General features: G+C 31.4%; 1 protein-coding gene across 4 annotated transcripts in view; it reads right to left on the bottom strand.

The window, feature by feature from the left end:
• Nucleotides 1-209: 209 nt before the first annotated feature.
• Nucleotides 210-21,914, bottom strand: part of LOC107444814 (uncharacterized) — a 35,558-nt gene continuing 13,853 nt past the window's right edge. For all 4 annotated transcript variants that reach the window (XM_087150426.1, XM_087150429.1, XM_087150427.1 and 1 more), the window contains exons 5-7: nt 17,256-17,399; nt 1,527-3,968; nt 210-358 (exon numbers count right to left, since the gene is read on the bottom strand). In XM_087150426.1, the coding sequence (XP_087006552.1) occupies nt 240-358; nt 1,527-3,968; nt 17,256-17,399 (2,705 nt within the window). In that variant the 3' untranslated portion in view covers nt 210-239. The remainder of the gene's footprint in view (nt 359-1,526; nt 3,969-17,255; nt 17,400-21,914) is intronic.

Here is a 21,914-nt window from a genome sequence, read left to right as displayed (position 1 = left end):
CGTCCTGTCCTAAGAAACCAGGCCTTTAGAGGGCATGTATGCTTGTGGAGTCTTGTTTGTTTCGTTGAAATTAAAATCGAAAGAGTTGCAAACATGACAGGTATGAAAATATTGGATGGTGCACTTTTTTTCAAGCGTAAAGATGAGTCGGAAGTCTTCGGTCAACCATCCATAAGATATCATTTCGTGAAATAATTCAATCCAAAAAAGACTTTTGAGAATAATTTTGTTTTTAGTTTCTAGACAGCATATTTCTTTAGCCACGATTCTAGCATCCATAAGAGTCCTATTCCTAAGCATATTCCACCATTGATGAAAAATATGTGATTGTAGGTTCCTATCTCATCTCGGTAATGACCTGGAAAAAAAGAAAGACACAACGTAACCATTTTTTACGACAACCTTTAAAAATAAGTCCCGCAGTGGACTGATTAAGACACGGTTCCCAGCAGATCAATGAAGTCAAGCATCAATGGTTGCGGTCAGTAAGCTGGTAGGTGACCACTTTGATCAGCCTGCGTAGGGACCAAGGGTGCGCGGTACCGGTCCTCGTTAAACTGTCTCACCGTGAAGTGTACGACTTCACGCACAGGTCGATGGGCTACCGAAGCAGGGGTGCCATCCCCTTTGCAGAAGATCAAAAGGGTGATGGCGTGTCTTCGGATCATCCTCCGGGATGTTTTCCAGACTGTCGCGAATAGACCATTGGGTGAAACGTAAGCAAAGTACCTATCTTCCAACCATTTACGGTAGAGCGATTGGGAAGCGTGTTGCAGATACCAACTGATTTCTAGCCCTATTTGCCTTTCAACCTAAATTGCGGTGGTGTAACGTGTGGTACACTTCAGTATTATCTTCGGTTCCTCACATGAATGAATCCTAATCGTCGCCGATATACTATTAGCATAACTATGACTCTGTAGAAGTTTTAACAAGTGTGTTAATGACTGCTCCTCAGATATTTCTAGAAAGTCTTATTCGATAGAGTGGGAGTCAGACATTGTTATTAAGTTTTATTGTTTAGGTAATAAGGCAAAAAAAATCGAAAAACCAGTGAATTCGCGCTTAAAATGCTCAGTTGGGAACCTTGTCATTTTGAAACATCCAGAAAATACTTAATTCTTTTTTTAGTTATTTTATTTTGCCAGATATTTTAGTGTTCTGTTTTCGGTGAGGGAATTTGAGGTCACTGAATGAATTTCTAGTGCAGTAAAAAATTCAACTGTGATCGAAATAATCCCAAAAAAGGTGAAAAAAATTACCAAATAATCTGAATTATGTCAAAAATGTTTTTTTTTCTAAAACAATTTATCACACGCTCGGCAAAATAGTCTAAATATTTTATGGATCTAATAAATTCTAGGACGCCTTAGATATCAGTGACATTAATATCCAATGACATGCTTTAAAATGACTGACAAAAGAAGGATGATTCTTTAGAAAAAAGAATCTGGTTTGCGTAAATTGGAACAAGTTAATATTAGAAAATGCCACTAAAGTAATTCGGAGAAAGACTTAATACCAACCTATGTAGAAAGGCATCAGAAAGCCGAGCAATCCAGAAAACAATGTCATGAAACCCATTCCAACAGTGCGTTCTTGAGAGTTGGTATATTTTGAGACCAACACTGGATGCCTTATGAATACTGATCCTTGTAATAAACTGTAGAGGCAAATAAAGGGCAGTAGAGTATTGGCTGGCAGGTAGGGAAAGCACACGGAAATGACACCAATTAGCCCCATGGCCAATAGCATATATTTCTCTAAGCTAATGAGCCTGGTGTCGGTGATCCAACCAGTGCACAGTCGACCCAGCAAATCACCCAAGGACATCATAGTGACCGAATATCTCGCATCACTTTCTTTCAGACCCCTGTCCATTGCAAAATCCACAATGAAAGTGAGGACTCCCATAAAAGTCATGAGGTGGACAGCCCTGCAGAGACAAATGATCAAAAATGCCGGATTGAGATATAATTTGAAAATGACTTGATGTATAAAAGGTGGCCAGCATGAGGATGACTCCTCTGGCTGCAACGATATTTGCTGGCTACTGAGAGTAAGAGGCTCCTTCACGTAATCGTACAACCCTCTCAGTTCACAAACAAGTTTTCCAAAATGTTCTCTTCTTTCGTCCTCAAAATGAGACACTATGTAGCGGTCGCTTTTTTTAAATATGTCCCGTAAGCGCGGGTATAGGCTCGATTTCCTCCTAAAAGTGTTTCGGTCCTCGCTAACGAAACTTCCGATCTCTCGCTCGATCGAAACCAACAACTCTTCCATCTCTTTTAAGCACTTCCTATCTTTGGATCCTATTATGCTTCCGTAATCGTGCTTTAATGCGCTATCAGACGCAACTACGCATTTTATGTTCAACACTAAAATAACATCGTGAATGTGACGACGTATGAAATTGATGTCGAAGCTTTGGACGTAAGGAAAGAACAGGCTATCGGTTTTGGAGGAGGAAGGAAAATTCTCATCGTCGTTCGTTTCTAATACATTACGGATTCTATCATCCTCTCTAGAGAGGGGCTCTTCAATGCCCGCCAATCCACTGTCCAATATCCTCGTTTGCTGCTTTGGTTGAGTAAAAGGTTCTCCACACTCGACATCAAAAGAAGGATTTTGAGTTATTGACCGAGTGTACTTCTGTGAACCCTTGCCCTTACGATGTTTCTTTTTGTTTCCTCCAAGAGATCTTTTAGCCGAGGGTATTTTTGGTTTAGCCCCTTTATTCTCCTCGAAGTTTGGGTTAGATGCCTCAGACGAGACAAATGGTGAATTAAATTCAGCAGATTCAATCTTCTTTTTAAGAAACTTTTTCACCGCAAACTCTTTGACGGCTTCAGGTGAAGGCATCGGCGATCGACTTCTGAAAGTTAACTCGTCTTCAGAATTTTGCTCTTCTCGGTGGAGTTTTTCAATATCCTCCTTTTTCTGAGTCACCCCCTTGGCCCATTTTTCTTGACTTTCATCCATATTCTGAATAGCCTCTGTTTGCTTCAAAACGCCATCTTTGTGAGGTGTGAATACTGTAGCGGGTTCGAGTGGCTTTACTTTTTTCAGTACATACTTTTCAATTATAAATGGCTGCTTTTCAATGGTGGGAGAAGCATCATCATCCAATTTGCGCTCAAGTCTTGAAACTGCCGAGCTGGTGTCTTCTTCGATAAACTTTTCAGCTTCAAACATTTCTCTCGATGCCCTGTCAGTGAACGATTGATTTGACGAGCATCGGGTATCATCAGCAGTTATTTCTCCAGTTTTCTCACCGCTTAAGAATGAACCATCAGAAGCTTGGTGGTAGATGCTACTTCCTGACACATTAGAACACAAAGTTTCATTCGAACCATCCTTTGACTCAATATCTGATCTTTGTCCCTCTACCGTTATTTTTGTGTCTTCTTCCGCCGCATTTTGAAAATCTTTTTCAGCCATTGAGGTGTCATTTTTAGAAAAAATGTTGAATGTCGTTGGGCTGCCAGTCTTTTCTATGCTCATAGTGGCAACGATATTTTCACTCTTTTCTGATTCCACCTCAATGGTCGTATTATGTGTGCTCTTCGTCCCAGAAGATTGTTTATCTGAAATAACGACGGAACTTTCTGTCTGTTCCACAGGCTTCTTCTTCTTAAGGTGACCCAAAGAAGGCCAAAATGAATCTACAACAAAGAATCTGCCTTTAATGAAACTTCTTTCTCCTCGTCCCTCTTCTTGTGTCACCCAGGGTGGAGGTTTGACAAGGGTGAAGGCTAAAGGCACCACGAATAATGTCATGACACCCATGAAGATGAAGGTGTTACTCAGACCATACAGATCTATCGATTTCTGAAGCACAAAGGAGAATACGAAAGTTCCTAAACTGCCACCCGCAAATGACAATCCTGATGCAGAAGAAAGATATTTCTCGAAATACTCATCCAAGATTATCTGGCCGAGTGTGCTCGTGAAAGCGATGCCAATTCCTGAGAAGAAAGAACAAGTTTTTTAGAATTTGATTTAACAAAAGACTGTAAAATTCTATTGCATTTTTTCCTGCTCTACAGCTAAAAATTGCTTTGTAATTTTTAATAGTACTATTAATTACACACACACACAGATATATATATATATATATATATATATATATATATAAGTTCAAAATGATGAAAGAACAAAGGAAAATTACAGACACATAAAAAAAGGGGAAAAAAGAAAAAAAATAATGATAAAATAAAAAATAGCAAACAACTGGGAGATAAAAGTTAAAAAAATCCGAAAAAAAGAGGATAAATTTTTTTTAAAAATCCGGAAATAAAAGATATAATCTTTTTATAAGCCCACACGATTATATCCGCAAAAAAGAGTGCTTTCTAATATTGTATTTGAGTGCTCTTCACACTATTGTATTGATATATTTTGCTTTGGCTATACTGATACAATATTAGAAAGCACTCTTTTTTGCGGTGGACTGATGAAAAGATTATATCTTTTATTTTCCGGATTTTTTTTATTTTTATCCCCCAGCTGTTTTTTTTTTATTTATTATTATTATTATTCTTTTTCCCCTTTTTTCATGTGTCTGTAATTTTCCTTTGTTTTAGCTTCATTTTGAACTTATTTTATGAGTTCTATTTACTTGCAGCTTGTGCACGATAAATGAAACTTTTTGTTTTTCTTAATTTTCTTCGTGTTTTTTTTATTTATTTATTTTGCTGTGAATTAGTGATCATATTTAATGCAGCTTTAGCGCTTTATATTATCTACTATCAACTTTCGTTCGTTTTCCTTCTGTTTTCGTTTTGATTTCCTTTTTCTAATTTCCTGTCTTTAGGATGTTGCTCTGTGAGCCTATTTTAATGGATTTAAACAATTATAACAATTTAGCACCTGGTAAGAAATGTGTTCAATATTTAAATTATTCATCATGTTGTACCCGGTAGGAAGAGTTTAAATCAGAGGGGAACTTCGAATCGACATCCTGCTACTCTGAAAGCAAAAGATTTTTTGAATTGCATTCTATTCCAGATACTTTACCGTCCTAAAAAGCGTGTGGTGATAAAAAATGCAAAACTTGCCCTAATATTGACTAAAAACATAAATTTATAACGATAGCTCCAAATCTTTTTATAAAATTAAAAATCTATATATATATATTTCTCTTACACGGCGACAAAAAAAAGCCTCATTACAACCCCCCGAATGGCAACGCTAGGAAATCGACCAATGATTGCTGCTAAAAATGTCACATGCCAAATCTAGTTGAGATGGCTCAACATATAGCGCTTTTAAAAACGGAAACTGAAATAACCAGAGAGAGCATTATCAGCTGCGGCAATCTCATACTATTAAGCTAGGCAGAAGTGAGTAGTCTTTGTCGATAGATCTCTATTTTAGTATTTTGTCTAGAGCGCTTTTTTTTACGAATTTACATATTACGAATTTATTTGACGATTTTTGATTTATATCAGGAATTTATTTGTTTTATTATTGTTATTAGTTATTCATTGAAAAATGAGTCTTAGTCGTGCTGTTACGCTTTAAGATTTTATACTATAGCACATTTAACGAATTACATGTCATTTATTTGAATTCAAATTTATTTTAATCACTTAGTATTTACTCAAAAGATGTAATTTTTTTTCAAAAAAAAGTTGTTATATGGATTTGAATGATTGTTTCGAATTTTTAGAATTTTGTGCATTTGCAATGTACCTAAGTTAGTAGCGAGAGAAGCGAGCTTTGTTTGCGAAGCAAACCATATAAGATTGCGTAGTAATTTTCGGGGGTTGGCGAGCGTTAGCGAGCAGGGGGCGCAGCTCACTAGTGTTATTTATATGTTAACCTGTGGTTTTTGTAATATGAAATATGTTGGACAAACCAGTAACACACTTAACATTCAAATTAATCAACACCGCTCTGATATAAACAGTAATAAAACTATCAATAACCTGGAATTGAATCATTTTAGAGTACATAAATTTAACAGTGTCGAAATTAATATTTTAAAAATTGTAGAAGATTTAAATTTAAGACTACAAAAAGAAAATTACTACATGCTTTTATACAAAACAATTTTGCCGTAAGGGCTAAACGATACCTTCCAACATACACAGATTAACTTTAATAACTCCTCAACTTATTCACTTTTACATATTAAAGATAAGCGTACAAATCGAGGTAAACGGGGATCAAGAAATAATAGAAACTCTCTTAATAGTGACAAATTAAATACAAATTTTCTTTCTAATATGGAAAAAGATTTTAATAAACATTATAATATTAAACCAATTAAAGATTTTGTTTTCTCCCTTAAGAATTATGATGTATATAAGCTCTACGATCTTATTATTAACTTTTCTTATAACAGTAAATAATAAGGATAATTTAAATAACAGTAACAATCCAACAAATTTTTCTAATATTGTTCAATCAATTAAGCAACTTCAAAAAAATTTTGTAATTACTCCCATAAACAAAGCTAACAATAATTATGCAATCTTCTGTAAAAAATTCTATGTTGAACTTTTAAATACGGAATTAAAAAGTAGTAAAAATTTTGAAATTAGTAATTTCAATAATAATATTGTCATTAAAAAATTTTTAGCTTTATATGAGAGATTAAAAATTAAAATTAGCAATATACAATTTCCTTACTTAATTATCAGTCCTAAATTTCATAAAATTCCTGTAAAATTTAGAACTATCACATGTGGATCTAATACTGATCTAACTAAACCTGGCACCATTTTCTCTAACTACTTAAATAAAATTATTAACAATATTTCCAAAGAAGGTTTCTCTTGTCTTCACTAATAATCAACCGATTTTAGAATTCATTAAACATAATAAAATTAATTCTACTGCGACTTTTGATTTCCAGGATCTTTTCAATAGCATTCCCCTTTCTAAACTAAAAGATGTCCTTCTGAATCATTACTAAGATTTTAAAAATATCCTTTGTTGCGATTTTGATTATTGGGAAATTCTGATTAGTTTTTGTCTTTTTAATAATTATTTTTACAATGGAAGGGATATTTTTCTTCAAATTGATGGAATACCACAAGGATCTAATTATCCATCTCTCTTAGCTAACTTATTTTTACATTATTATGAAAAAAAATTATACTCTTAGTATTAAATTTGTGTTTAGATATATTGATGACTTAATTATCTTTAATTTTCAAGATTATACTATTTTATTAAATGATATTTACCCCGAGGAATTAATCTTGCTTCGTAATCATGATGATAATATTAATTTCAATTTTTTGGATTTGGGTATTATAAAAGAAGAAAATATCTGCTCAGTTGATTTATACGATAAAAGAAATAATTTTAATTTTAATATACAGGTAACTGTAAATAAACTAATTACGTGGAATTCTAATGTTTCTAGGAGCATCTATTTAAATACAACTCTTAATGAAATGAATAGAATTAAAAGAATATGTAGTAATATTTATTTATCCAAAAAAAAATCGATAAACTCTTTCAAAGCTTGATAAAAAACAATGGATACCCAACTAAAGTAATAAAATTCTATATAAAATCATTGAGTTAATCGTATATTATTGTGGATATATTTACTAAAAATTTTCTTTGCAAATTTATAAAATTGTCCCATGTGCAAATCCATTCCGAGTAAATCCGTGGCCAAAATTATTTACTAAAAATATTTCTTTGTTAACTTGTATAATTTTTCCATGTGCAAATCCATTTCGGGCAAATCCGTGGTCAAAATTATTTATTAAAAAATTCCTTTACTAAAAAATTCCTTTGTTAATTTATATAATTTTTCCATGCGCAAATCCATCTCGGGCAAATCCGTGGCTAAAATTATTTACTAAAAGGATTTCTTTGTTAATTGATTTAATTTTTCCATGAGCAAATCCATTTCGGGCAAATCCGTGGCTAAAATTATGTGCAAAAAAGGCAATTCGTGTTTCTTTCTCTTTTCTATTTTATATTTTTTTCTTAAATGAATATTTATTTTCGAAAATTGTTTGTAGTCAACTTCTTTAAATTATCCAGTATAATATTACCTTGTGCACATCCATTTTCGAGCCCATCCTAGGTAACTAACAAATCAAACGCACTTCAGTAATGCAGTAAGAACGCACTTTAAAACAAAACTCCTCTAGTTATGCTCAATTTGCTCTTTTGTTTACATATTTTGCAATCTGGCAATCTTGTTACGAAAATATTTTAAATCATTCTTGAAAAATTTCCCGTTCATGTAAGTTCATTTGAATTCACTACTCGCTTTATAGATTATGTTTTGTGTTTTATTCTGTTTTTTCTTTATATTTTATTTTCCGTTTCTACGTGTTATTTTTACTTATTGTGTTCTATTTTTTGTTGAAATTTTTGTAAAAAATTTTTGAGTGCTCCTCACACTATTGTATTGATGTATTTTGCTTTGGCTATATTGATACAATATTAGAAAGCATTCTTTTTTGCGGATATAATAGTGTGGGATGATGAAAAGATTATATCTTTTATTTTCCGGATTTCTTAAAAAAATTTATCCTTTTTATCGGATTATTTATATTTTTATCCCCCAGTTGTTTTTTTTATTTTATTATTATTTTTCTTTTTCCACCTTTTTTCATATGTCTGTAATTTTCCTTTGTTTTATCTTTATTTTGAACTTATTTTATGAGTTCTATTTACTTGCAGCTTATGCGCAATATGTGGGTGATTGTTTTTAAACATGACAATTCGGAGCAAAAAATTTCTTTAAATTTAAAGTCTTCAAAATAATCTAAAATTTTTTTTTGTATACTTCTTTAGTTACATTTATTAATATCTTACAGACAGCAGCGTAGTTTATTGACATTTACTCGAGAAAAAAAATAAAATAGAAATTCACCAAATCTTGAATGCCAGGAAAATGACAGAAAGCTTAGAAGTTTAAAAAACAGTCATTTTAAGTTAATAGTAAGTAACTCAACTTAATCCTTTATGTTAGATGGACCATAAATTGCTTAAATTAATTTTTTTTATCCATTGTAGAAAGAATCAAATTTTTTTTTGTTGCTGATATGTACAGAATAAAATTGTGTGTAATTCATTAAATAAATAAATAACTTTGATTACATCCAACCATATTACAATCATACATAAACTTGGTATTATGTTAATCTTTGCTTTTCATCCTCACAGTATTAGCAGTTGAAAAAAAATTTTGGTAACACTTCAATGTCCTGGAATTCATAAGTCAGGAAAATGACAGCCAGGATAATGACAAATTCGCCTTTTTATAGCATATAACTTTACTTTAATTTAATATTTGGCCTAAGACAGTGATTCTCAACCAGTGGGGAGCGTCCCCCTAGGGGGGCGCGAGCACACTAGAGGGGTGGCGCGAGAATATTCAAGAGAAAATATTATTTTAAAAAATTTGTTAACTGGATGAAAGGAAAACGCACATACACATAGCAAACAAAATACATTTCGACGTATTTAATAACTTATTAAAAGGAAACAACTCATTAAATCAAAACTTTATGTGGGGAGCCAAGGGCGGCTTGGCTTTGAGGATTTTTTCTAATTTTCTGATTAAGTGTCTGTGTGGCTGAATTTTTTTCTGTAACATCTTACACCTATATCTAATATATACCACGTATACTTTTAATTGTAAAATAAAATTTCATTTATTTTATAGTACAATTTCAAAATTGTAGCTTCTGCGCCTAAGGTTTTCTACAGGTTCCAAAGGTGAGCCATATTTCGAAATCACTTTTTCACTTACTCAAATTATCTTTAGAAAAAACACTTGGACTGGCAAAAAGGCACTTTAAGTGTCTTTTGCTGGTAGGAACAAGTCACCCGACTTTAAAAAAGATATATGTTTTTAGAGTGTATAATTTGTTTATTGATTTTACATTGATAGCTCTTGTGTGACGTCACTAGCGAATCTTTTGAGTCAGCTCATTAGAATTAATCAAGAATTACTGAGTTAATTTTTTCAAAAGGATTAACTAACAAGTAAGAGTTAAATAACCATACTAGAGTTAACTAACCTAACCCATAACTAGTATAAAAATACCCAAATTTACAAGAAAATACCAGAATCGACCACAAAAACACACGTAACTACCACAAAAATAAAAAATACCTGAAAAATTACTTTAAAATGTAAACAAAACAAAAAACTTGAAACGAAATATCGCAAACTCCACCAAAGTGCAGAGAACGTCAAAATATTATGAAAATTTAAAAAATACCTTAGTTCCACATTTGCTTAAAATGAAATAAATCAATTGGCACTCAATTCAATCATTCCTTTTTGAGAAATAATATGCTAATAATTTTTAGTGACTTCTTTGGGCCTCTCTTGCAGAGCAAAGTTTTATAAGGTAAGACTTAATATTAGAAATAGCCACTCTCAGTTCTGTTTCTATATTTAGCCGTGATCTATATTTTGTCTTCAAAGAAGCCACAGCAGAAATTCCAGTTTCACAAAGGTAGGATACTGAAAATGGTATTAGAATGCGAAATGCCTTTGTTTTCAGTGCAGAAAAATCATCCTCCTGCCCAAAATTCAAATAGTGATTTATTACTAAATTGTATTTTGGTTTCGCCACTTGTCGTGAAGTCTATGAATTTTTCTTCCTCATCAATTGAGAGTCCTTCGGGAGTCTTATGAAATGGATTCCTAACCCATTCGTAACTTGCTATCAGTTTGTCGTCAGCAGGAAAATACTTTTTGAAATTCTTTGCCAGCATGGCTAAATGATTTTCAGTGGTTACAAAAATAACGTTTACGCGTTTTTCTTCAGCCTTATAAATTTTAGTACAATTATTCACATTTGCAAACATTGTTAAGTTTTCTTGCTTTAAATTTCTGCTCCACAATTGGGTATACTATAGCCTACGTCACAGGTCGTGTTATTCCTACTAAATTTAACTAGTAAACAGCATTTTCTGCGAACCTGATTTCTAGCAACAAGTAAACATTAAATGAAGTGTGTTGTTATAAGTCGCTACTCGGCAGGTTGGAATTGTATTAGTCTAGTTCCTTTTGAAATAATTTATTTTGTTGTTTTATCTAAGTTTACGAATTTAGTAAACATATTTAAAACTCAGCTTATTAATTAAACTAAATGGTAAATGTTATTCCTAGTAAAATTTTCGAAGTGGACGTAGTTTTGTTTTTTTCATATTATACCCAATTCCAATTTTCTACAAAAAGCAATAACGTTATCACTCGTATCCAACATATGTGTATTTGCTACTTGGAGTTGAAGATTCAAGTTATGTAATTTCTCGAATATGACGACCAAGTAGCTCAATTTCATCACGAATAAACAATAGTGAAAATTCTCGGCTTCCGGTCTGTTATCTTTTTCTAAGAAAATGGGGATTTCTTCTCTTAATTCATAAACGCGTTGCAAAAATTTCTCACGCGATAAACATCTTGCCTCGCATTTAAATAATAACTCTGAATGTACTGAACCCATGTCATTACAAAGAGCGGAAAGGATTCTCGATCTCATTTTTATATAATTTGCAGCGGTTACAACAACACAATATTTAAACCAGGACGCATTTCTTTCGAAGCCAAAGCTTCTCTGTGGATCATGCTATGTGTCCAGACTCATTGAGGCGATTTTTGTTATACAAGTGCTTGTATACTTTCGAACCTTCGGGATATTGGACGATCACCATCGGTGCATATTCCGATGCAATTTTTGCGTTCTTATGTTTGCCTCATTCATAACATCATTTAAAATAGCAAATAATGCTAGCGCTGTTGTTTTGAATTCTATTGATTTGCAGAAAAGTAGTTCTACTACTGACATATTATCACAAAATCAAACATAGGCAATTAAATGAACATCTTTATTAATATCTGTTGCTTCATCAAACTGTATTAAAAACATTTTGTCACGTAAAGCTGGCACTACATTTTCAGCTGTATCACCAATTCGACAAGAAACAGTATCACCAATTCTACAAGCAACAGTATCATTTGAAAGAGGTATGGACTGCAATTGTTTTGAAAAATTAACTCCAAACACAGTTTCTACAATCTCAATTGCTGCTGGCTTTTACTTTACTTTTATTTTGGCAGTTAGAAATAATTTAAAGACAGAATTCAGAATACTCAATATACATTATTGTTGTATACATTTTACTGTAAGTGGGGGGCGCGATGAAAATTATGATTGAAAACTGGGCCGCGAATATTCTGAAAGGTTGAGAAACGCTGGCTTAAGGCGTTTACATTCTGCAGAAAACAACAGTATTTCTTAAAATAACTCAGATAGATCTATGTAGTTTATGTTATTAATGATTTCAAGAAGCCAGGAAAATTACAACACAAAAACCTACTCATCTTGAAAAGATTTTTGAAATTGATTTTGAACCAGAAAATTGGTTCTTTATTCATCCAACAAGACATGTTCATATAGGAGGGTATCTAATCAATCTATTAACATAAGATATTGATTGCTGGCTCTATCTATTTTGGTTATAAACCACTAAATAAAAGTAGCCAGGAAAATGGCAGATTTTCTTGGGACAGACAAATTATTGACAGAAAAAAATTATTTTAAACGAAGTTTTTGTAAATAATACCCTCTGCGCTTATTCTAGAAATGCTTACACTGGTTGAGGTAAAAAAAAAAAAGTATGTATTGAAAAATTTATGGGAAGTTTTGAAGTTTGTTATTATTGGAAACATTGTTTGGGACATGCCAGGAACATGACATTTTGAAGTTCAATTAAATTTTTTAACTATACAAAACAGTCAATGCTGGTGCAAAGTCATTTTAAAATGCTAATTATTATAATATACTAATATAATGTCTGATATAATAAATATTCCATATTTATATATTATACAGTCCAATTTATCTTATCATTTAATTTATATTATATATAGTCTAATTTAACCAAATTTCAAAATTCTATACATTGAATTTTAGTAACAATTTAAAATCTGCCCGACAACCATTAAATGACAGAAACCACCATTATTAAGCGTTTGGGATATTTCAGTATAATAGGCAGAAGAATTATTTCCATCCTTGTTGTGAGAGAGTTCATTATATTGTGAGGAGAGAAATTAACTACAATGTCCTCTGTAAAAGGGTACATAGTTGTCTTATATACTAGCATATATGGCAGTACTTTTACTTTCGTTACTTGTACCGCCGGTACAAGTAAAAAGTACGTACTTTTACTTGTACTTCGTTACTTTTTAAATTTAGTACTTTTACTTGTACTTTCGTTACTTTTTTAGGGAAAAAGTACAAGTATTTGTAACGAAAATATCGAATGAAATCGTTACTTTTTTCTAAAACTCGGTAAGCTTTCTAAAAAAATTTTTTAAAAGTAATATTTATGTTTTTTTTTAATTTATAAAATTAATGTGCAATATATATGCATTCACAGCTAACTTCGTGTTTAAATACCTTCTGTTTCAACTTATACTGCACATTCAATTATTTTTTACTAGCTCAAAGATCACAAAGCTAACAGAAGTGTTTGCTTTGTTTACGTTTGTGCTTTTAAAACGCGTTTCTAAAGAGTAAAACAATTTTAAATCAATGGTAATTTAAATAAATAAAAATAATAAACTAGAAATTAAAATCAATAGATAAAATTTCTTTTTCGTGCAAATCCATAAAAAGTTTGATATTAAAATTATATTTGATTTTAAAATTATATTATACGATTATATTATAAATTTATATTATAATATTCTTCCGAATTTAAAAATAAATTATTATCCATAACTTTCAAAATTAAAAATAATTAAATAAATAACAACAATTTCGCAAAAACATTAAAGAACATAAGAATATTATTCAATAAAAGTTTAGGCTACTTTGAATTTTCGATTTCCTAGAAATGTACTTTTAAGTCGTTACTTTTTTTGTTCAGTACTTGTACTTTTACTTGTACTTTTTACTCGTTACTTTTTAAAATAAGAACTTTTTACTTTTTACTCGTTACTTTTTTTAAAAATACTTGTACTTTTACTCGTTACTTTTTAAAAGTAACGTTGCCATATATGTATACTAGTGATTTAGAATTGCATTTTTTGTGGTCACACTGCAGTGCTCCCATACCAGAATTTTAATCTGTGACAGAATTTGATACACGGATACCACAGGTATATTCATTGCTGTTTTGTGAGAAGCCGGGAGAACTGTATTAAGATCACCGTACTTTTGAGTGTGGATCGGGAGAGCTGTATTAAGTTTACGGTAGTGGTCACTCATGTATTGTTATTAGCAATCGAATGACAACAGGAATAATAGTTGAATAATAGTTAAAGCTCTTTAATTTATAGAGATTCATGATTGTTGTTTATAGATTATATGATTGAGTATTTATAATATTGTATGTTAAATATTTTATTTTAATAAATAATTCTTGGTATTTAATTTTTTTTTAATTTATCAATTGGATACAGTAAAACAATCAAACTGCGAGATATGTAAAAAGAGAAAATAAATATATATTTTACTGAATGAGTACAAAGGTATTTAAATTGCGTTCAATTTGATTGTTCAATAATTTTATGTTTTATTAATGAGTAATAATGTTAATAACCTATCTTTAAAAGGGAAAATACTTGCCATAATTTTATAGTTCATTGAAAAGTACACATAATTTTTCCATTAATTAAAATAATTCAATAAAATTCAAACATTTTCAGTATAGACATTTCTTTGAAACTAGAAAGGACAAATTCCACACAAGCAAATAAAATAAGGAGCAATTTTAAGTCTAACGCGACAGTTCTTTTTTTTTAGCATTTTCTTAATATAACATTTATCGTAGTTGCTAATTCTGTGCAGCCATACTTTCCATCGTTCTTCATTGCGATCTCCAACGTGTAAGCAATATAATTTAAGGCCTGATTTTGACTTATTAGAACACCCACGTGTGAAAAACCCGGTCATTACTAATTCGGAAGTTTTAAACTAAGTAAAAAGAAAAGCGAAAATAGAAATAATAGAACAAAGATACTTTATCGTTCAAACTATTCAACAAAATGGCGACTGTTTACCCATGTGATCGGCGACAGCCTATCAAAATCGAAAGCGGCACGAAAAAAAGAATGACGCTTCTTTAACTAAGAAATGCTAAAGAATAGCTAAATGAGTACAATTGATGTAAACAAATTGAGAAGCCGATTTAAAAAAATGGAAATTTCTCATAGGTTAGAGCGGAAGCCATTGCTTTATATGAAACTATCAACGATTCAGTTCGTCGTTATTGTGTCTTTGTCTGCCCAGTATAAAATAGCTTTCTTTTTAATTGCATTGCCTGATGCTGCATTTATCTCATGCCCAATACCATGCAGTGTTCTAAATCTACATGTGCACAGTGCTCAACAAAAAAATAGCGTATCATATAACCCAGAATTATTTTTGATGCTAATGATGGGATATTCACGCTCTAGGATTTAATCTTAATAGCTCGAGTCGGTGACCTCAGATATATGCTAATTAATACGTACAGACGATATTGTAAGTTACGAAATCAAACTCAGAAACGTTGAATAAACATACCTTATTTCGACTGATTTGTATTTCTAACATCCAAAATACCGCAATCTGGGAAATATATTATTCAAATAGTGTGGTCAGGAGACCGCTCCAAAGTTTGAACCCCTAAATGTTACCTTTTGCTGTCATATCTCCAGAACTTTTTAAGTGAATTGAAAATATTTCGAATATAAAAATCATTTATCCAAAGAGAATTCCATGCAAAAAAAAAAATAACTTTTAGTAAATATTTATTATATCTAATTATTTTGTTTATTAGTGGTCGAAAAAATTCTGAATTGTTAAATATACAAATTTTTGCATCATTTTAAAGAATATAATTTTACATGGCAAAATACAAAATTTGCATGGCAAAATCTGTTGAAAAGTCTCTGAGAAATTGAATTTCAAGAAAAGTCAGATATTTCAAAATTTTTTAGTATTACGAAATTTCAGTGAAATCGGTCGGAGAGTTCCTGAGAAATCGAGTTTCAAAAACTTTGATTTCTCAGGAACTGCTTGACCAATTTTATTCAAATTTTGTATTTTGCCATGTACATTCTTTAAAACGGTGCAAAAAATTATACACCTTACAATTTTTTTTGACAAATACTAAATTAAATAATGAATATTTATTAAAAGTGATTTTTTGCATAGAAGTATCTTTGGATAAACGAATCTTCGAATAAAAAATTTCCAATTCGCTTTTAAATTTCTCGAGATATGGAGAAATACGCAATAAGTAAAATTAACATTAAGGGATCCAATTTTTGGAGCGCTCTCCTGATCAAACTATTGGAACCCTTGACTGCTGTTACCCCCTATATCATGGGGGTCAGAATTCCGAATCCGTTGAAAAAAAGTTATGTTTATTCAGAGAAAGTGCGTTTCTTCTGGATTCTTAACGTACAATATCGTCTGCATTTATTAATTGTCATATTTGAGGTCATCCCCATGAGCCATTAAAGGCCTGGTTTCTAGGACGCCGTCAGCTGGAAATCAGCGCTAACCTCTGATTGGTCCATTTGTCTGTTTGATAGTATACGTCATTGAACGCACATCTTGAACTACAATTGCCGTCCAACTCAACTGCAGTTGGATTACAACGTGACGTTAACCACAGAAGCAATGGCTGACAACATCCAACAGCACGTTGAAATCAGCCAAGATTTTGATTTTGTCATTAAACATAGCTTCTTCATTAAACATAGCACTCTTCATTTAGCTCAGCTATAATGTGTTTTTTCTTGGACAAAGTCATTATTTGTTCTCTAAAACACTGGTCGACAATAACAAAATCAATACAAATTCAAAATAAATATTTGTTTACGTTATTAACGCATGCGCAATGAGAGATAATGTCTGCGTAGGACCGACTGCTCACGCTGAGCTAACAAAAGAGTATTTTTTTGGCGTCAGCTCTACGTCAACTTTCCGCTGACGCCCAGATAAGGCGCTAGTTCTAAGAAACCAGGCCTTGAGCTAACAAACCAGTATTTTGTTGGCGTCAGCGGGACGTTGACGTCCCGCTGACGCCCAGATAAGGCGCTTGTCCTAAGAAACCAGACCTTAAGATTGAATTCTAGAACGTGAAGATACGATGAATAGATCAAAACTAATTCAAGGTAAAGGTGGTCCGTTTTTTTTTCGCTCTGTATATTAGTAATATCAAACGTAGAATTTTTTTTATGAGTTTACAGCATTTGTTACATTACAACTTTTGTGAAAAGGAAGAGCACTAGAATCTGAAATACTGACCATAGATCGCTCCCCAGAACACCGTAATCCAAAGCATATCTTTTGCGTAAGCACAAGCTGTACCACCGACAGCTCCTATCAAACCACCAGCAATAGTAACAGCCCGAACACCGAATTTGTGTCCCAAAAGACCCACCACGGGACCTGCAATATAAAAAACAATTATAACCTGTTCTATTCAAAATGTAAACATATTCACTATTTTATTTTAGTCTTAGACATGAAGTAGTGATTTTTAATAGTAAAGAATATCGCAATTATACTTGCTATTAGATTTATGTAAATTGTATGACTATTTTAACGAGAGAAAAAAAAAGTTGTTGTTTTTTTTCTCATTTTTTTTTATTTGCCGTCTTATAAAATTACTGACTTTTTTTCATTGAAAAGTGTTATTTAATAAAAGTGAAAAATTATTTTTGGTACAAATGGCAAGGAAAAAAGTGAACATTCCTTTGAGTTCCAACTGATTTTATAGGATCATTCTGTACAGCGATTATGCTATCTGCAGATATTAAAATACAAGAGTTGTAGTATTTGATAATTGACTTAAATTAAGTATGAAAAATGTGTAAGCCACTGAATTTACTTTTTAAAAAGGAAAAATTGCCGCATGTTTACATTGAAGTGAGCATTAATATATTCAACTTTTTTTTTCCCTCACAGCGTATCTCGCTATTTCCGAGCTCGTTTTCCAACCCGTTTATGTAATGTCAGATTTTGATTAATAGATGGCACCAGCGTTCATAATTAGTTAAAGCGCTCATTCTAAATCTCAAAGAGGGTCTGGCAAGACACGAATAATCTAATCTTCATTCCGACACAGTTCTGACAAAATCAAGTATATTGAAAACAGTTATAGCGAAGTATGTTCAATTTTAAGTATGCAGTAGAGCGCCGATTATCCGAACCCTTATTATCCGAACTATGTCTGAATTCATTTCTTTTTTAAAGTTCAGAATACTTTTTAACCTATCGACAATTTTTCTAAATTTGGAAGAATAAGTAATATCCCCTACATCTGAAGACTATATTTAATTTACAACCTTTTTAGCAGTTTTCTTGTAGTAGCCGTACATACATGTATCGTGATACAGTTAAACCTACATAACCCTTTAGCCCTTTACAACTGAAAATTATCTTCCAAGAATGCGAGCTTCATTTTGATAGTCTACAATGGTTGGAATGCAGAAGGAGTTTATGAATAGATAAGTGCTGAAGTTCTATAATTGGGGAATGGGTAGTTGTCACTCATGGTTAATTATTAGTGTTTACAGTGCTTGGAATCTTAAGTCTTGGAATAAAATTCTTAAAAGAAAAACAAACGAAACTGAAGTTTCTGAACCAGTAGATCTTTTGGATGAAAATGATGAAATTATTGCTGAAATTTTGAATAAAAATCGGAACTGCACGCAATTCATTAGATATTGCAATGAATTGGCTAGAACGTCAAAAATGATGTTGATCCAGTTCAGTTGATTTATTTAAAAAGAATAAGGGATATATGACTGCTAAAAAAAACGCATCTTCTTTGAAACGAAATCTTGCTGAATTTCTTTCACAATGGAAAATAATAAAAAATGTGGTAAAATCAGTAATTGACAAAAAAATTATTAAAAACTGAAATATGTATGATAAAAATAATTCAAAATGAAAAAAAAATTAAAAAAATTTATTTAAAATATTTAAAAATTGAAAAAAAAACATTTTAAACACGCCAGAGCTACTTTAGATATTACTGCCAGTCCTAAGCCTACAAAAGGTACGAAGGGAAGTTAGTGCATAAATAATAATCATTTACACTAGATTTTAAACAACTTTCCAATTATCCGAACTTTTCATTATCCGAACCATGTTCGGTCCCGAACAGTTCGGATAATCGGCGCTCTACTGTAATAGAAAATCGTTATAGCGAACACATATTAGACTTCATTTCTGAGAAATGTATTGTAAGTATTTCGAACATTTTCATTAGTATATACGTCATACATTAAACTCAAATATATTGATAATGTATTTTAGAAAATAAATCATAATTTAACCAAAATTGATTTTCTAAATTTTGCTTTTATATGATTACTCTTTATTTTAAATTTTTCGACACCTCTTTTTTTTTTTTTTTTTTTTGAAAAAAAAATTCAATCTTCGACAATTTGCTGAATTAAATATCACATTGTTCGTTTTCAAATAATAAATAAATGAAATCCATGTAAGTTCTAATGATTTCTACACATAAAAATTATTTCTCTTTAATGATAGCAAATTTAATTCCTTTAGTTGTTAATAAACTTGAGTATATTATAGAGAAGCCACCTGGTGGTGAATTGCGGTAACCAGATATTACGTAATGTAAACACTGTTTAAGTGACTAATTTTAAAAATAAATGCGATCATATAAACATACTTAAATTCTGTAGAAAAATATTACAACTCACAAGTTGTCGAAAAATATTTCAAATGATAGGTATTATAAATAATGCTATGCTGAATCGATTCGCCAATTACAACTGACAGAAAATGATAATGAATATTGGAAAATGAGCTGATCGAAAAAGAATACTGCCAGTTAGCTGCAAAATATTCTGATAAAAGTAAAAGTTTTTGAATTATCTGCTGATGAAAAATTATTCATAAAAATCTTTGCTGGTGTCACGTCATTAAAATATTATTTAATACATTTTTTTTCAGTAGCATTTTTCTTCTTTTTTTTTCTTTTTTATTTAGATCAGCTATCAAAATTAACGCGAAAAGTGCTCACTTAATGTTAAAGACTTATGTTCATGAAGCTATATTTTTTTTCTGCTCTATTTTCTTAATTAATATTATGTCGTTACATTTGTATAAATACTCAATTATTTATAAAGTTCTGATTAATGAAACTCTGAATAACCATTCTTCGTGAGGGGTGAAAAAAAAAAGAATCAATAAATCAGTACTGCAGACGATTCTCTTTATCTCAAATATTTAAAAGATTACATCAGTGGTATTTGCTAGCTTATAGCTCTCGTTAAAAAACAAAAGGTTTTGCGCGTTCTTTAATATTTAATTTTTATTCGTTATGTCAGCGAGAACATGATGGTATTTGCAGATTACGTCGCCAAATTCATAACCACGCGTTTATTTTGCTTATAATTATGCTTTTAAAAAGTAAATCTATAAAACTAAATATTTTAAAATCAACTGCAATTATAATTAAAATTGATAAATTATGTATTTAAAAGCACAATCATTAGAGAAATAATACTAATTCGCATAGGAGAAACATTGAAGATCCCCGTACTGCAATTGACCCCAATGATTTTTTTTTTGGTTAATGGCGGACAATTGGATCTATTTCCCATTGACCTCAGAAATGCCAGAATTGCTACTCTCTTATCGTTACCCAGTGTGCACCTGTGGCTAAGCCACGGCGGTGGAGTAGCATCGCCCACGTCATACAACCAAAAACCTGTTCATAGGACAGGTTACATTCACACAATCACACAGAAGAAAGGACATAGAACACACAGAGAGAGAAAGAAACATCCATGCCCTAAGCGGGATTCGAACCCGCAACCGTCTGCTCCGCAGTCAGGCACGCTAACCACTCGGCCACCTGGTCGGCATTTGATCCCAATGATGCTTAATCAATTTTGGTAATCTCTATAAATTAAAGTAAAAAGAAATAAGCTGAGTATTAAGAAGAATTAATGGAGAGATGGTGTTAATTCATTTGAAAGAAGCGTAAAAAAAATCAAACTATTATTATTAAACTAATGATTCTGACTTAATTTTGGTAATCATTACTTATTGAAATTAAAGTAAGCTATGTTGGCAGCATTATTAATAGAGAAATAGTAGGGGAGAGTGGGGTCAATTGTAACATTTTTTACTTAACTATTTTTAACTAACAAAAAATCAGATATATTATTAGTATTAATTGACAGACGAGTAAAGTAGACTATCCTCTACTAGAAAAAAAAATAAACACCTTATTTTAAATGTTATTATATTAGTTATTAACAATTTTTGACAGTCGTGCACTTGTTACAATTTTCCCCACTTACGGGGTCAATTGTAACAGTTCATAAATTCAACTAAAACATAGTTAATTATGCATATTATCATAGTTGTGATATATTTTTTTATTGATCAAAACAGTAGTGATATTTTAGGAGTAAAAATAATAATGAGCAGAAACCAAAAGGGTTAAACTTTTAACATTAAGGGTTTAAAAATTTTAATTTATGCTGTGAAAGGTGACAAATAAAATAATGCACATACAACATAATATAAATGACATAGGAAACTGTTGGTGGTTCTTAAAGACCACAGCGAAATTATGAATTTTATTTTCAGCTGCTACAATCGTCCCTTTACTTATTGTTACAATCGTCCCCAAGACGCCATTTCAGCTTCATTTGTTAAAAACAATGCTAGTTAATTGACAAAACTAATCTTTTTTTTTTTGAAATGCTAATTAAGGTGTCCACTTTCATAATTGGTTAATAATTTTTATTTGTTTAAACAAAATTACTTTGTTACAATATAATATTCTAATACCAAAAAAGTACTTACGTAGCGTGAAAATATCTTTTGTGATGCAACTCTTTCAAAAGTACATGAAAATGGTTGCCAGCAGGGGTGTACATGTAGATTTATTAAATACACCTTGTGCGCCAC

Source organism: Parasteatoda tepidariorum, chromosome 1 (genome assembly GCF_982258835.1).
Source record: "Parasteatoda tepidariorum strain Cologne lab strain chromosome 1, Ptep-v5.0, whole genome shotgun sequence".
Classification (NCBI taxonomy): Eukaryota; Metazoa; Arthropoda; class Arachnida; order Araneae; family Theridiidae; genus Parasteatoda; species Parasteatoda tepidariorum.
Note: the sequence above shows the minus strand (reverse complement) of the source record. Positions and strands in the feature narration are given on the sequence as shown.